A 16,088-nucleotide genomic window follows, 5' to 3' on the forward strand; every position below is an offset into this window, starting at 1 on the left:
TGGTGGCTCGGCCCTCTGTCAGCGTGCAAGGGAGTCCCTTTCAGCAGCCCACAGCCCTCTCTGTTCCTAGTAATGGATGTGTCAGCTCTGTGTTGGGGCACTCACCTGGGAGATCTCCCAACGCAAGGCATATGGTCCATATCAATATCAAGGAGCTCAGAGTGGCACAATAGGCCTGCCAGACCTTCCTGTCCCAAATACAAGGCCAGTGAGTGGCAGTGATGACCAACAACACCATTTCCATCATTTACATTAACAAACAGGGAGGACCTCGTTCCTCCTCTCTGTGCCGGGAAGCCCTCCAGCTATAGGAATTGTGCATGGCCCACTCCATTCACCTGGAGGCATCATATCTCCTGGGAATACAGAACGAGCAAATCACCTCAGCAGATCGTTCTACCACCCCAAGTGGTCCATCCATCCAGATGTCATACATTCCATCTTCCAAAGGTGGGGGGGGTTTCCCCAGGTAGATCTGTTTGGTGATGAGATCTGGGTAAAGTGGTAGCAAGTGGAAGGAATAATTAAGCAGTAATTAAGCCACATGGAGCAACAGAAAGTGCCCAGTGTTCTGCTCCTTCCGGAACACAGCCCAGGCTTGATCTCGGATGTGTTCATGCTAACTTGGGGGGATAGTCTTATGTATATCTTTCCACCGGTCTCACTCTAACACAAGGTACGGCTCAAGATCCGCAGAGACAAGGCAGAAATAATTCTGTTGGCCAGAGCATGGCCATGCCAACATTGGTACACCATGCTTCTGGAGTTGTCTGTGGACACCCTGATCTTGCTACCACTTTACCCAGATCTCATCACCCAGGACCACAGTCACCTTCACCACCCAGAGCTCCAGTCTCTCCATCTCACAGTGTGGAAGCTTCGTAGTTAAATCCCCTGGAGCTCCTGTTTTTGGAACCTGTAAGGCCGGTTCTCCTCAGCAGCAGGAAACCATCCACCTAGCTAAGTGGAAGAGGTTCACTTGCTGGTGCACCTAGCATCGCACACTTCCAATCCAGGCACCTATACCACTCATCCTGGATTACCTCCTGCATCTGAAACAACAGGGCCCAGAAAGGTCATCTATCAGGGAACACCTTGCTGCTATTTTGGCCTTCCACCTGGTAGAGTTTGGGAGTTCCATGTTTGCCAACCCCGGGGTAGGCATTTCTTCAAATGCCTGGAAAGATTATATCTACAGACTCATTGACTGGTGCCTGCATGGGACCTCAATCTGGTCCTATCCAGGCTAATGGGGCCCCCTTTCGAACCATTGGCAGCTTGCTCCCTTCTGTATTTGTTGTGGAAAGTGGCATTCCTGGTCGCCATCACACCCACTAATCTCCAACCCACCCTGCATGGTTTTCCACAAAGACAAGGTGAAAAGCAGGCCCCACTCAGCCTTCCTTCCCAATGTGGTGTCCCAATTTCATATTAGCCAAGACATCTTTCTACCAGTTTTCTATCCCAAGCCTCATAACAGTGCACAGGAGCAGAGGTTTCACTCATTGAATGTCCGGGGTGCACTAGTATTCTACATTGAGTGCACTAACCCTTTCAGGAAATCGAACCAGCTGTTCTTTGTGGTGCCAGACCAGATGAAAGGGCTCCTGGTCTCTTCCCAACTCATTTCTTCCTGGATCACACACTGCATCCGCACATGCCACAAGCTGGCTAAGCTCCCAGCCCCGGCTAATACGGCAAACTCCACCAGGGCACAAGCCTCGTCAGCCGCTTTCCTGGCCCAGATCACCATTCAGGAGATATGCACAGCAGCAACCTGATTATCAGTGTATACGTTCATCACTCACTATGCTATCACCGAGTATTCCAGAGATGATGCGGTATTTGGCAGAGTGGTGCTCCAGTCAGCGGTTCCTTAATTCCAATCCCACCTCTGGGGTAGAGCTTGGGAGTCACCTGATTGGAATTGATCAATTGAACAATCAATTGAAGAAGAAAAAACAGTTACTCACCTTCTCATAACTGTTGTTCTTCGGGATGTGTTGTTCATGTTCATTCCAATACCCACCCTCCTTCCCCTCTGTTGGAATAGCCGGCAAGAAGAAACTGAAGGGGGTTGAGTCGGCAGGTTATATATTGAGCGCCATGAAGGCGCCACTGCAGGGGGTTCCCTAGCCAACCTGATGGGAGCTGCTAAGGGAAAACTTTCTGATGACCATGCATGTGGCGCACACACATCTGATTGGAATGGACGTGAACAACAGTTACAAGAAGGTGAGTAAGCATTTTTTATTTAGTATAAGTTTAGGCTGCTGTGCCATTCCAGGGGCATCCCAGAGAAGGAATTGTGGCTTGAGGACCCACAAATCCCTTCCCTCCTGTCCCCTTACTGTAAGGGGGTGATAATTTGCATTGCTGAGCCACCCCAGGAGGACCCCTATGGAAGGTACTTTGGCTCAGGGAAGAAACAATGTTCCTTACTAAGGGATGTGGCCCAATCTAGCCCATAGTGTTCATCTGATATAACTGAAATGTCAGTGGGTGTGTCTGTCTGAAAGAAAGAAAGCCTGACATTTAATGTAATCTAGTGCATTCAAAAATAAAAAGACAGACACATATTTTTTTAAAAGTTGCTTATCAGAAATATTATTATGAAACTCACAGACATGTCATTTTGTTGGAAGGAATAATTAAGCAGTAATTAAGCAATAATTAAGCTTGGGGTTGACCTATCAGTAACAGTAACTTATCAGTATCTCACCCCACTTTGTTGAATTCTAATAAAATGCACCTGAGAGAAGTCTAGAGTCTCATCCAGCACAATGCTGTGGTGAATTCTTAAGAAGCAGGGTTTAAAATTTCTCTGTTAACTTTGTTTTCATATCTCCTGTTAAACTTTTTTCTATCTTGAGGCTGATTCTGCCACCTTTACTCACATTGAATACTGCAAATATTTCCAGAGTGCAATGTGACTTTTCACCGTCAGGTACTGTTGTATGAGGTATAGCCCTTTAGCCTCTCCTATGTTCTTTGCTATTTTTTGTTTCCCACTATAAATCCTGTCTCTGTTAATGCCTTTTTATTTTGTTCTGAACCATCTGCTGTTTTTTTTTTCTGTTCTAACCCTTTTACTCCTTTTTTCTGAATTCAGCTCTGTGCTGGGTCAGTTATCCTTTCTTATTTCAGACCCCGTTGACATTTTGCATGCTTGCCGGATTTCTCTACAATGACCTTCTATACATTTTAGATTGCTCTTGTCAACTGATGTTAAAGTTTACAAAAGTTAAAATTAGAAATAAGGAAGGAAAAAGAATCAATACCACAAAATGTTGTCAAAAAATGAAGACTTTCCCCACAGATTCCATTTAACAGCTACAAATAATTCTGTTATGTATCCATCTGTATATAAATACCTACATTACAGAGCTGTTGTGAAGACTAAGTAATATTAAGTAGAAAGAATAGTAAATACAGCAGGTGACCAGCTTGGCTTAGCAGTGAAATCCTTGCTGATCTTAAACACAAAAAAGAAGCTTATGAGAAGCGGAAGCTTGAATAAAATAAAAATATTGCTCAGGCATGCAGGAGTGAAATCAGGAAGGCCAAATCACACTTGGAGTTGCAGCTAGCAAGGGATATTAAGAGTAATAAGAAGGGTTTCTACAGGTATGTTAGCAACAAGAAGAATGTCAAGGAAAGTGTGGGCCTCTTACTGAATAGATGTGGAAAAAGCTAACATACTCAATGCTCTTTTTTGCCACCGTCTTCACGAACAAGGTCAGCTCCCAGACTACTGCACTGGACACCACATTATGGGGAGGAGGTGACCAGCCCTCTGTGGAGAAAGAAGTGGTTCAGGACTATTTAGAAAATCTGAATGAGCACAAGTCCATGGGGCCAGATGCGCTGCATCCGAGGATGCTAAAGCAGTTGGCGGATGTGATTGCAGAGCCATTGGCCATTAGCTTTGAAAATTCATGGTGACTGGAGGAGGTCCCGGATGACTGGAAAAAGCTTAATGTAGTGCCCACCTTTAAAAAAGGGAAGAAGAAGAATCCGGGGAACTACAGGCCAGTCAGCCTCAACTCAGTCCCTGGAAAAATCATGGAGCTGGTCCTCAAGGAATCCATTTTGAAGCACTTAAGAGGAGAGGAAAGTGATCAGGAAAAGTCAGCATGGATTCACCAAAGGCAAGTCATGCCTGACTAACCTAATTGTCTTCTATGATGCAATAACAGGCTCTGTGGATGAGGGGAAAGCAGTGGATGTGTTATTCTTTGACTTTAGCAAAGCTTTTGATATGGTCTCCCAGAGCATTTTTGCCAGCAAGTTAAAAAACTATAGGTTTGATTAATGGACTATAAGGTGGATAGAAAGCTGGCTAGATCATCAGGATCAACAGGTAGTGATCAATGGCTCCATGTCTAATTTGCAGCCAGTATCAAGCGGAGTGTCCCAAGGGTCGGTCCTGGGGCCAGTTTTGTTCAGTATCCTCATTAGTGATCTGGAGGATAGCATGGATTGTACCCTCAGCAAGTTTGCAGATGACACTCACCTGGGTGGAGTGGTAGATATGCTGAAGGGTAAGGATATGATATAGAGGAACCTAGACAGATTAGAGGATTCATAGATTCATAGATTCTAGGGTCAGAAGGGACCAATGTGATCATCTAGTCTGATCCCCTGCACAAAGCAGGCCACAGAACCCTACCCATCCACTTCTATAACAAACCCCTAACTTATGCCTGAGTTATTGAAGTCTTCAAATTGTGGTCTGAAGACCTCAAGCTGCAGATATCCACCAGCAAGTGACCCATGCCCCACACTGCAGGGGAAGGCGAAAAACCTCCAGGGCCTCTGCCAATCTGCCCTGGACGAAAATTCCTTCCCGACCCCAAATATGGCAATCAGCTAAACCCTGAGCATGTGGGCAAGACTCACCAGCCAGCACTCAGGAAAGAATTCTCTGCAGTAACTCAGATCCCATTCCATCCAACATCCCATCACCAATCACTGGGCATACTTATCTGGAGATAATCAAAGATCAATTGCCAAAATTAGGCTCTCCCATCACACCATCCCTTCCATAATCTTATCAAGCTTAGTCTTACAACCAGATATGTCTTTTGCCCCCATTACTCCCCTTGGAAGGCTGTTCCAGAACTTCACTCCTCTAATGGTTAGAAACCTTCGTCTAATTTCAAGTCTAAACTTCCTAGTGTCCAGTTTATACCCATTCGTTCTTGTGTCTACATTGGTACTAAGCTTAAATAATTCCTCTCCCTCCCTAATATTAATCCCTCTGATATATTTATAAAGAGCAAGCATATCCCCCCCTCAGCCTTCTTTTGGCTAGACTAAACAAGCCAAGCTCTTTGAGTCTCCTTTCATATGACAGGTTTTCCATTCCTTGGATCATCCTAGTAGCCCGTCTCTGAACCTGTTCCAGTTTGAATTCATCCTTCTTAAACATGGGAGACCAGAACTGCACACAGTATTCCAGGTGGGGTCTCACCAGCGCCTTATATAACGGTACTAACACCTCCTTATCTTTGCTGGAAATACCTCGCCTAATGCATCCTAAAACCGCATTAGCTTTTTTAACGGCCATATCACATTGGCGGCTCATAGTCATCCTGTGATCTACCAATACCCCAAGGTCCTTCTCCTCCTCTGTTGCTTCCAACTGATGCATCCCCAATCTATATCTAAAGTTCTTATTATTAATCCCTAAGTGCATGACCTTGCACTTTTCACTATTAAATTTCATCCTATTACTATTACTCCAGTTTACAAGGTCGTCCAGATCTTCCTGTATGATATCCCAGTCCTTCTCTGTGTTAGCAATACCCCCCAGCTTCGTGTCATCCGCAAACTTTATTAGCACATTCCCGCTTTTTGTGCCAAGGTCAGTAATAAAAAGGTTAAATAAGATTGGTCCCAGAACCGATCCTTGAGGAACTCCACTACTAACCTCCTTCCAGCCTTCCTTCCTTCCAGGACTGGGCCAAAAGAAATCTGATGAGGTCCAACAAGGACAAGAGCAGAGTCCTGCATATAGGATGGAAGAATCCCATGCACTGCTACAGACTAGGAACCAAGTGGCTAGGCAGCAATTCTGCAGAAAAGGACATAGGGGTTACAGTGGACGAGATGCTGGATATGAATCAACAATGTGTCCTTGTTACCAAGAAGGCTAACAGCATTTTGGACTGTTATGACGTTATTGATATAATCTGGGACCATACAGAACATGGTTGCAACCAAGGTCCTGTAGAGGCACCAAATCTTACGTAAAGGGGGTCATATAAGGTGTCTAAGACCAGGTTATGGGTTGCTGGTTATGATTATGGTGTCTATATGTCTGTATCATTATGTAGTTGAAGTTATAAGTATTGGCTCTGTACTGTCTGTATTTCAAATTTGTGCTGTGTTTCTGGGAAACATCCCAGACAAGTTGGTTTTAGCTCTGCCTAGCCTGCCTGATGGCCCATTAAGGACCATCAGCTACACAATTAACCCATTGAGAGAGGGCAGATATGCCTTGTAACTCAGCAAAGTGTAGGGACTTGCCCATGTGACTCCAGACTCCATTTTGCTGTAATTTTCCACAGTAAGAACAAAGAAGTGTTCTTATACCTGGAAGAGCCTATATAAAGCTGATGCCTCTTCTCCATCTTGTTTTCAATCCTGCTTCTTAACTCTGGAGGGACTTTGCTACAAACTGAAGCTCTGAACAAAGGACTGATGACCCATCCCAGCGGGGGATGTTCCAGAGACTTGATTTAAACCTGCTGTTTACTCCATCACTGCTACAAGTCTGAATCAAGAACTTTGCCATTACTGTATGTAATTGATTCCATTTAACCAATTCTAGCTCTCATCTCTACCTTTTTCCCTTTATGAATAAACCTTTAGATTTTAGATTCTACAGGACTGGCAACAGCGTGATTTGTGGGTAAGATCTGATGTGTATATTGACCTGGGTCTGGAGCTTGATTCTTTGGAATTGAGAGAACCTTTTTCTTTTATTGGGGTGTTGGTTTTCATAACCATTCATCCCCAGGATGAGTGGCACTGGTGGTGATACTGGGAGACTGGAGTGTCTAAGGAAATTGCTTGTGTGACTTGTGGTTAGCCAAGTATCAGAGGGTAGCCGTGTTAGTCTGGATCTGTAAAAGCAGCAAAGAATCCTGTGGCACCTTATAGACTAACAGACGTTTTGGAGCATGAGCTTTCGTGGGTGAATACCCACTTCCTCAGATGCATGTAATGGAAATATCCAGGGGCAGGTATATATATGTGTGCTAGCAAGCAAGCTAGAGATAACGAGGTCAGTTCAATCAGGGAGGATGAGGCCCTGTTCTAGCAGTTGAGGTGTGAAAACCAAGAGAGGAGAAACTGGTTCTGTAATTGGCAAGCCATTCACAGTCTTTGTTCAATCCTGAGCTGATGGTGTCAAATTTGCAGATGAACTGAAGCTCAGCAGTTTCTCTTTGAAGTCTGGTCCTGAAGTTTTTTTGCTGCAGGATGGCCACCTTAAGGTCTGCTATAGTGTGGCCAGGGAGGTTGAAGTGCTCTCCTACAGGTTTTTGTATATTGCCATTCAGACATTAGGAATGGCAATATACAAAAACCTGTAGGAGAGCACTTCAACCTCCCTGGCCACACTATAGCAGACCTTAAGGTGGCCATCCTGCAGCAAAAAAACTTCAGGACCAGACTTCAAAGAGAAACTGCTGAGCTTCAGTTCATCTGCAAATTTGACACCATCAGCTCAGGATTGAACAAAGACTGTGAATGGCTTGCCAATTACAGAACCAGTTTCTCCTCTCTTGGTTTTCACACCTCAACTGCTAGAACAGGGCCTCATCCTCCCTGATTGAACTGACCTCGTTATCTCTAGCTTGCTTGCTAGCACACATATATATACCTGCCCCTGGATATTTCCATTACATGCATCTGAGGAAGTGGGTATTCACCCACGAAAGCTCATGCTCCAAAACGTCTGTTAGTCTATAAGGTGCCACAGGATTCTTTGCTGCTTTTGTGGTTAGCCAGTGAGGTGAAACTGAAGTCCTTTTTGTCTGGCTGGTTTGGTTTGCCTTAGAGGTGGAAAAACCCCAGCCTAGGGCTGTAACTGCCCTGTTTGAGCAACTGGTCCTGAATTGGCACTCTCAGCTGAGTCCCGCCAGAACCACATCGTCACAGCTGTATAAGTAGGAGCATTGCCAGTGGATCGAGAGACGTGATCATTCCCCTATATTCGGCATTGGTGAGGCCTCATTTGGAGTACTGTGTCCAATTTTGGGCCCCACACTCAAGAAGGATGTGGAAAAGTTGGAAAGAGTCCAGAGGAGGACAACAAAAATGATTAGGGGGCTGGAGCACATGACTTATGAGAGGCTGAGGGAACTGGGATTGTTTAGTCTGCAGAAGAGAAGAATGAGGGGGGATTTGATAGCTTCTTTCAACTACCTGAAAGGGAGTTCCAGAGGATGGATCTAGACTGTTCTCAGTGGTAGCAGATGACAGAACAAGGAGTAATGGTCTCTAGTTGCAGTGGGGGAGGACTAGGTTGGATATTAGAAAAACTTTTTCACTAGGAGGGTGGTGAAGCACTGGAATGGGTTACCTAGGGAGGTGGTGGAATCTCCTTCCTTGGAGGTTTTTAAGGTCAGGCTTGACAAAGCCCTGGCTGGGATGATTTAGTTGGGGATTGGTCCTGCTTTGAGCAGGGCGTTGGACTAGATGACCTGCTGAGGTCCCTTCCAACCCTGATATTCTATTTTCTATGATTAGTTTATTAATCATTTTGAAGATTAAATGCATTATATCCAGTGCAAAGTATTATTATTTTCTATATCTCTACTCTGTTAAAAACAACATCAAGTCAAAACCTTAAAGCTTCTTTCATTGTTATGAGCTGCCAAATGTATTTGCATATTCCATATATATGAACCTTAAGTGCCAATTGCCTACTGCCCTCAGCTTTAAAAACAAAGAGTAGATTGTTCAATGACAATGACTGTTCTTAGTTCAGAGTAATGATTTTGAAGAGAAAAAGGGAATGCATTTATTTCTTCATTCTAAGTAAAGGAGTAAAAGCAGGTGAACAAAGTGAAGCATGTTTATCTGTGCCATCTCTCATCTTGCTTTGAAGAAATTACTTTGATATTGTCAGAAACAGTTCCATATTCAGGGAAATAAGATGTTGAGCCTTAGGGGAGGAGAGGAAACACATTAATCTAGGATGAACATTCTGAGATACAAAGCTTCATATAGCAGGTCATCCAGCAGCAGCTGATATAGACAAACTGTTCTCGGATATAAATTGTCGTCACAGTGCAGAGACCTCCAAGTTAAAGAGGCCACTAGGAGAGACTCACACTCATGGCTGTACACTAGGAGGGGTGACATCTGTTAGAAAGCTCCTCAGGGAAGATTTTTTTAACCATCTTTCCATAATTGGGGGAGAAAAAAAACCAGTCAGAAATGCAGAAGAAATCAGTAACCCTGTTCGCATTCACTGAAGTGGTTCAAAAGAAAGTATTCATAGATATCTGAGATAAAACTAAGCACCAAGGTACTAAGCCAGAATGTGATAGAAGCTGTTCCAGAACTTTAAAGCACTTCTACAGAGAAAGGGCATAAAAATGCTGTCAAAACCAAAAAGAATTTAGCTTGAAAGTTATCCTTAAAAACCAATCATATATTTTCAAAAAAAAATGTTGAGACCAGAAGCTGTGTCTTGCAGAAAAGTGTAAGCTCCTTCTCATCTGAAAAGAGCCAATTTAGTTCATTGCCTACATAACCAAAACAATTCTGAAATGTCATTTCTCTAGATACAGACTAATTTAAGAACAGACAAGACACTTATTATTTGAGGGTTATAAAGGTACTAATCCTTTCACATAGGCTGTAATAATGGCCACTGGCCAGGGTAAAATTCACTAAATTTATACTTCTAATGGGGCTACATAGAACGGCCAATGTGCCTTGCATGCTGAGAGCCAAACTCCATCATGAAATGTAGAATCCAGGAAATATCATTTTATACTGCTGATAAAAGGCAATAAATAAATAATAAAAAAATAAATCCCTAATTGTGACGTTACACTCCATATTCTTTATGGAAATATGCTTATGATTTGGATATGGCATAACAGATTCTTGTAAGGTATCATCAGAGAGGTTATAATTTACTGAATGTGATTATCCAATTTGTATGCACATATCATTTCTGTATCTGAAGTCAGGAATATTGACTATGTAACAATTACAACTGTGTGTGTACTTGACAGACACCCACTAGACAAAAGGCCATCAGCTTTAATGGACCATTAGGAAAAAGATAACGAGTCTTCAAAGATGTGGATCCCCCATCTTCTGGGGGTTCCTTCCTGTGGACATTGCAAATAATTCTGGTTTCATGGTTGCTTTGACACAGCAAGGTCAGATGATAATGTCACCTGGTAAAAAGTGCCACCATGGACACTGCTGGTACTTTTACACTGGAAACAAAGGCTTCCTGCCTTATGTAAATTCTATTTAAGACTGAGGAGTAAGGAAAACAGGACTCTTCTCCATTGCCTTCCTGCCTAAGAATGAAGACTGCTGAAAGTACCTGAAGAGACAAAGGAACTGAGCTGTGGGATGGCAAGGGCTGTGTCCAGACCGAGACAGAGGAGTCTAGTCTGTAAAAAGAAATACCTGAAACTCTAAGCTACAGACATTCTGCAACTTACCTAAAACAACATTTAGGGTGAGAAATTACTTCCTGAAACAAGTCTCTTTAAGATCTTAAGCTTAGTATGCGTGTTTTGTTTTATTTGCTTCGTAATCAGCATTGTTCTGTTTGCTATCCCTTATAATCACTTAAAATGTGTCTTTTATAGTTAATAAACTTGTTTTGGTTATTATTAAACCAAGTTTGTGCAATTTCTAATGGGGGGGAGTTGTAAATATCTTCCACCACATTGAGGGAGGAGGCGAATTTATGAGCTTACTTTGTATAGGTTTCAGGGGGGTATCAGTATCAGTCTGTATCAGCAAAAAGACAAGTACTCCTCATTCTTTTTACTTTGTATAGATTTCTCTACAGTGCAAGACAATATTATTTTGGGTGTAGTTTCCAGAGGGGAGCTGTACTTGAGTGCTGGGCGATTTCCTTGTTGAGCCTCCTCATAGAGAGCTGTTGGCAGACTGTGTGATTCTACAGCTGATGAGTTCTTACCTGTGTGTGTGCTGCCAGAGGCCAGAGAGCCTAATTCAGCAAAACACGGAGAGGGAGCCCAGGCTAGTGGAGCAGGCAGGCTCAGTGAAATCCCAGTACATCAGGTGGCAGCCCAGAACGAGGGTCCAACCTGTCACACTAATGACCATCACTATGGCTTTAGAAATATCTAATCATGATATTACTGCTTAAAGAACGGTATCATTTGGGGAAAAGTATGGATGGCTATTTGTATTAGAATTGTTATTTATCAGTTGTCCTTTTTTTCCAACTATACAATATATCTTTTTGCCTTTTGTGATTGATAGCATAGTCCTTGTTCTACAAAAGTCCAATGTCATACCTGAAGAAAAGTATTCCGAGTACAATCATAAATATCTTATGATTGTGAATGACAAATGATTACCCCTGAGCCTTGCAAATTATGAAAATGTCCTTACATTCCTCCAAAATCACTTCCATGTTAACTCTACTCCCCTGGCATCTACTCACCTGGTTAATTACACTCCTCCAAAACAAGTACCACAAACTAGATGAAAGATGTAAAGTACAAGCATTCTTTGAAGAGAAAGAAAACACTTGAGCTTCAGAAAAAACTTCTAGTAACTGAAAGAAATTTAAGGTTCTCTCTTTACAAGGCTTCCTTCTTTTAGGGTCTGATCCAATTCCTATTGAAGTCAATGGAAAGACTTCAAAGTCAATGGAAAGGATCAGGCCCCTAACATAAATCTATAAACATGCATCTTTCATCAACAAGAAAAATGTTTGAGTCAGTATTATAGGGAAGGATTATTTGATTTATGCAGAACATAGAGTTCTAAATGCCAATAAAAGCTGGGAAAATAATTGTATTAAAAACACTTCCATAAGAATGTTGCAATCTATTACTTTCAGAACACTACCATCTGGTCATACCTTAAAGCAAAATGAACAGAAACTATAAATTAAAAAGCTTCCAAAGATCTCAAATTGTTTATCTAAATGTTAATTTATACCCTGAAATGGATTAAAGAATAGTTGCATTCTGTGCATAATAGGAGAAACCCTGGAGTAATTTCTTTGAACAAGCAACACATCTATGAGAGGCTTTATTTCTTTTAATTTTAAGTTTATTTCCATATAATAGCACTACATCAATAAGGTTAGAAGATTGGGCCTAATCTTGTACCCATTGTGGTCTATGACAGTTTTGATTTTGACTTCCTTAGGAACAAGGTGGAGTATTTTTTGGTCACAACTTATACTGAGCTTCTGGACCATTGATTCACTGCGTTCTGTTTAAGGCACTGATTAAGCCCATGCTTATAGAGTCAGTGGGACCAATCACAGTCTTAAAGTTTAGTGTTGCCTTATGTGACCTTGAGGCTTTCCCCCCTTCCTTTGCAGCATAAACTGTGGCACATAATAGTTTTGCCTCATCTGGACTGTAATACTTTGGTCTAATTTAGTGTCACAGTGCTGGCTGGTGTTGGTAGCCTGTGATATACAGGAGATCAGACAGGACGTTCTGGTGGTACCTTTTGAGTCAGAGAGAGTCATAAAGAGCTTTGCTGGAACAGAACCTGAAGCATGACATGATATATCTAGCAATATAACCAGAGTGGGTAATGCAAACTGCTTTCATTATATTAATTCAAATTACAAAATGCATTTGCTTCAGTCAGATTTGTTCTCCTTGTGTATATACTTTTTGTGAATACTTGGAGTAGCTGAGTTTTATTGGCACAAATGTTTTCAATAAGTGAATTTCAACTCATATTGCAAATTCACCTGTTGGAAGGATTTCTACCAGAAACATTTGTGCACTTATCCAGACCATGGAACAGAAACAATATAACATTTTGTGTCTATTCAGCATCTAGCACAAGGAGTCCTGGTCCATAGCTTTGTCTACTTGGGGAAATTTACTGGCATTACTATACCAGTATAATTATATCACAATTGTACCAGAATAACACCTCACGTGGCTACACTTACTTGGAATAATGTTTTTTTTTTTAATCAGGTTAGCTTATGTCCCACAAAGATGCCACTGTTATTTAGCATTTCTATGTGGAAAGTTATACCAGTGTGACTGTAACAATATAATTTAACCAGTAAAGTAATGCTGGTAAATTTCCCCATGCCCTGAGGTTCCTAGCCACTCCCAAAATACACAAAACACTGGGCTGCTTATTTGATCTCAACTAAGCAACATAGTTTCAATTTGAAATATTTCAAATATTTGTGACCATTTAATCAAGTGAAATATATTCATGGAACTTTGCAAAAATATTCATCAATAATGAATCACCGTAATTCAAGGAACGTGTGAATTGCTTAGGGATATTCCACCAGCAGAAAAGCATCTAAATTACACACACGCACACACAATGAGCTCAGCTCCATCAAACACATGTTTTATTTGGAAGAAATATTCCAAAATACCGATGAAGGGCACAGTGTTACACTGGAGTGCAAAACAAAAACAAAACAACCCTCTGAAATTACACTCTTCTGTGATGCTATTTAAAGAGAAAGGTGCTCCTGGGGAATCAAGTACACAATTTCTCAGGGTGCTCTGAGACCTGTGAAATCCCATTTAACAGGTCTAGCAGCACTCCAAGATGCTCACTATCTGGCCTTCTTATGAGTTGAGAGCATTGTGGTTTTTTCTCCCCTTTTGATTCATATGCCTGGTAGGATTTTTTGCAATGGGACTACTTGTGCAAGTGTCTGCATGCTCTATATTGTGCACAAGCTGGCACAAGCTAGTTCTATATTGTGTAAATATATGTATGTTTATGCCCACAAACTCACAGCATACTAGTGAAAAAAAAAGCATGGTTAATATAGTTGCAGAAGGTTAAATATGACTGTTTCCATTTCTAATGCAAAAATTGGAACAACTGTAACTCTGACAGATCCCAGTCATTGGCAGGTGGGATCAAACTCAGGACCTCAGTGCAAGAGCCTCTACAGCATGGGCTAAAAGCCATTTAACTCTCTAAGGGGTCTCGATGCCACTAGATGAGACAGAACACCACTCCCAGAAGGTGTGTGGGTTACACAACCATGGTTTTAATAGCTTTTGACTTTAATAGCTATGTCTGCTTTTGACATTTATTTTATTTGAAAATGTGTAATAGCTGCTTATTAAGATATATTAAACAAAATTGTAATGCTGGAAGGTCCTGCTACAATGGATTCTCAGAAAGCTGGAACTTTTAAAAATGATTTTAAAAATATCTTTAAACATGTTAAAGCAATTTAAATTCTCTTATCCAAACTCTTCTTTTCCCCTTGACTCCTTGTCTTCTTTCTAATCTCCATCATACTTTTGCTCTTGCACAGTTTAATCTGACACTATCTCCTTTTATTAAGCAACTTCATCTGCCTCCTTTCCTTCTTCCCACTTGTACAGTCTCTTTCTTGCTTATTCTCCGTCTCTGCCTACCTTTTAGCCTTCTTAATTTTATTCCCCTTCTTAATTATTCATATTTCCCTCAATATCATACTATTTGAGCACCTCACAATCTTTAGTGTATTTTCCTCACAATCTTTAATGTATTTTCCTGTGAGGTTGGGTATTTCCCCCATCTTACAGATGGTGAACTGCATCTCGGAGGGGATAAGTGACTTGTCCAAGGTCAGACAGGAAGTCAGTGGCAGAGCAAGGACTTAAACCAGGTATCCCAAATCCTGGGCCATATTTGTACTTACAGAACCTTGCCTGACATAGCTATGTCAACAAAGATCCCTAGTGAAGATATAGCATATGCGCAGAGAAGGTGGTGTTCCGCTGGCATAGCTGCCATCTGTCTGAACAAGATTAGCTATGCCTACCAAGGCACTCTTCTGTCATTATATTTACATCTACACTAGAAAGTTTTGCCAGCATAGCTACTTCAGCTGGGGGGGGTGACTTTTTGACACTCCTAGCTGATGTAGCTTTGTCTGTAATGTAGAAGAGGCCCTATACTACTGCTCTAACCCCTGTACACATCCTCCCTTTCTACCTCTTATTCATCCCTACAATTTATTTTCTGCTACTCTAGGCCCTTTGTTTCTTCTGAACATGCTACTCATGTTCCTTCACATATGCTAGAACTATTACTAAGCTTGTGTGTATTAAAGTTTTTTAAATATCAAATTAGTGGATTCCTGATTAATTTGAGGTCATTAAGCTTAATCATAAGGATAAGCCACAAATTTGTATCCTGGAACAATGTTCAGGGAGTTTCCAAACTAGACTCTGCAAGTGTGTTGTCAAATATCTTAATTATTTGTCAATCAGTTCTTCTGAAACAAGTCTAGGCATAGTCAATGTTTCTAATATAAACCAAAGAACTGTCAAAAGGAGAGACCAAATAGGAGGGAAAGGCGCTGATGCTGTAGTTAACTAGCCCTAAATTCAAAGCCATGTACCATGGTGTCATACTTTGGAGAGCACCTTGGTTAAAATTAAACCCAGAACCATCTATAATGGCTAATATGATTAAATCATAAGATTATCTTACCTGCTGAAGTTGGCTCCTCTTCATCAGATTCTGGGCCCAAAAAAAGAAGAAAGAAAGAAAAGAGTTATAAATAGTTGAAGAAACTCAAACAGCACTAATTAAAAGCCATTCGATTACATTTAAATATACATACTAAAATCCGAAACTGGCAATACAATGGCATGACATGTATGAGTTTTTAAATAGAAAGTCTGAATTGACTACATTATCAGAATTCAGATTTATTAGAAAACCAAGCTAAGTCAACTGGGAACTTAACATGACTGTGTGGTTTTAGAGTCTTGCATCTATATCCCCCTCCCTCTGTCCCTCATCCTCCATATATATCTCCTGTGTAAAGACTACAGCGTAAAACTCATTATTTGCTAGACGATATCAGTCAACACATTTCT

At 41.5% G+C, this 16,088-nt stretch overlaps 1 protein-coding gene across 1 annotated transcript in view; it reads right to left on the reverse strand.

Annotated features, from left to right (window-relative positions):
- Window positions 1–16,088, reverse strand: part of EDIL3 (EGF like repeats and discoidin domains 3) — a 461,020-nt gene that overhangs the window by 267,723 nt on the left and 177,209 nt on the right. The window contains exon 3 of the mRNA XM_050944818.1: window positions 15,697–15,726. Within this exon, the coding sequence (XP_050800775.1) occupies window positions 15,697–15,726 (30 nt within the window). The remainder of the gene's footprint in view (window positions 1–15,696; window positions 15,727–16,088) is intronic.

Source organism: Gopherus flavomarginatus, chromosome 3 (assembly GCF_025201925.1).
Source record: "Gopherus flavomarginatus isolate rGopFla2 chromosome 3, rGopFla2.mat.asm, whole genome shotgun sequence".
NCBI classification, from domain to species: domain Eukaryota; kingdom Metazoa; phylum Chordata; order Testudines; family Testudinidae; genus Gopherus; species Gopherus flavomarginatus.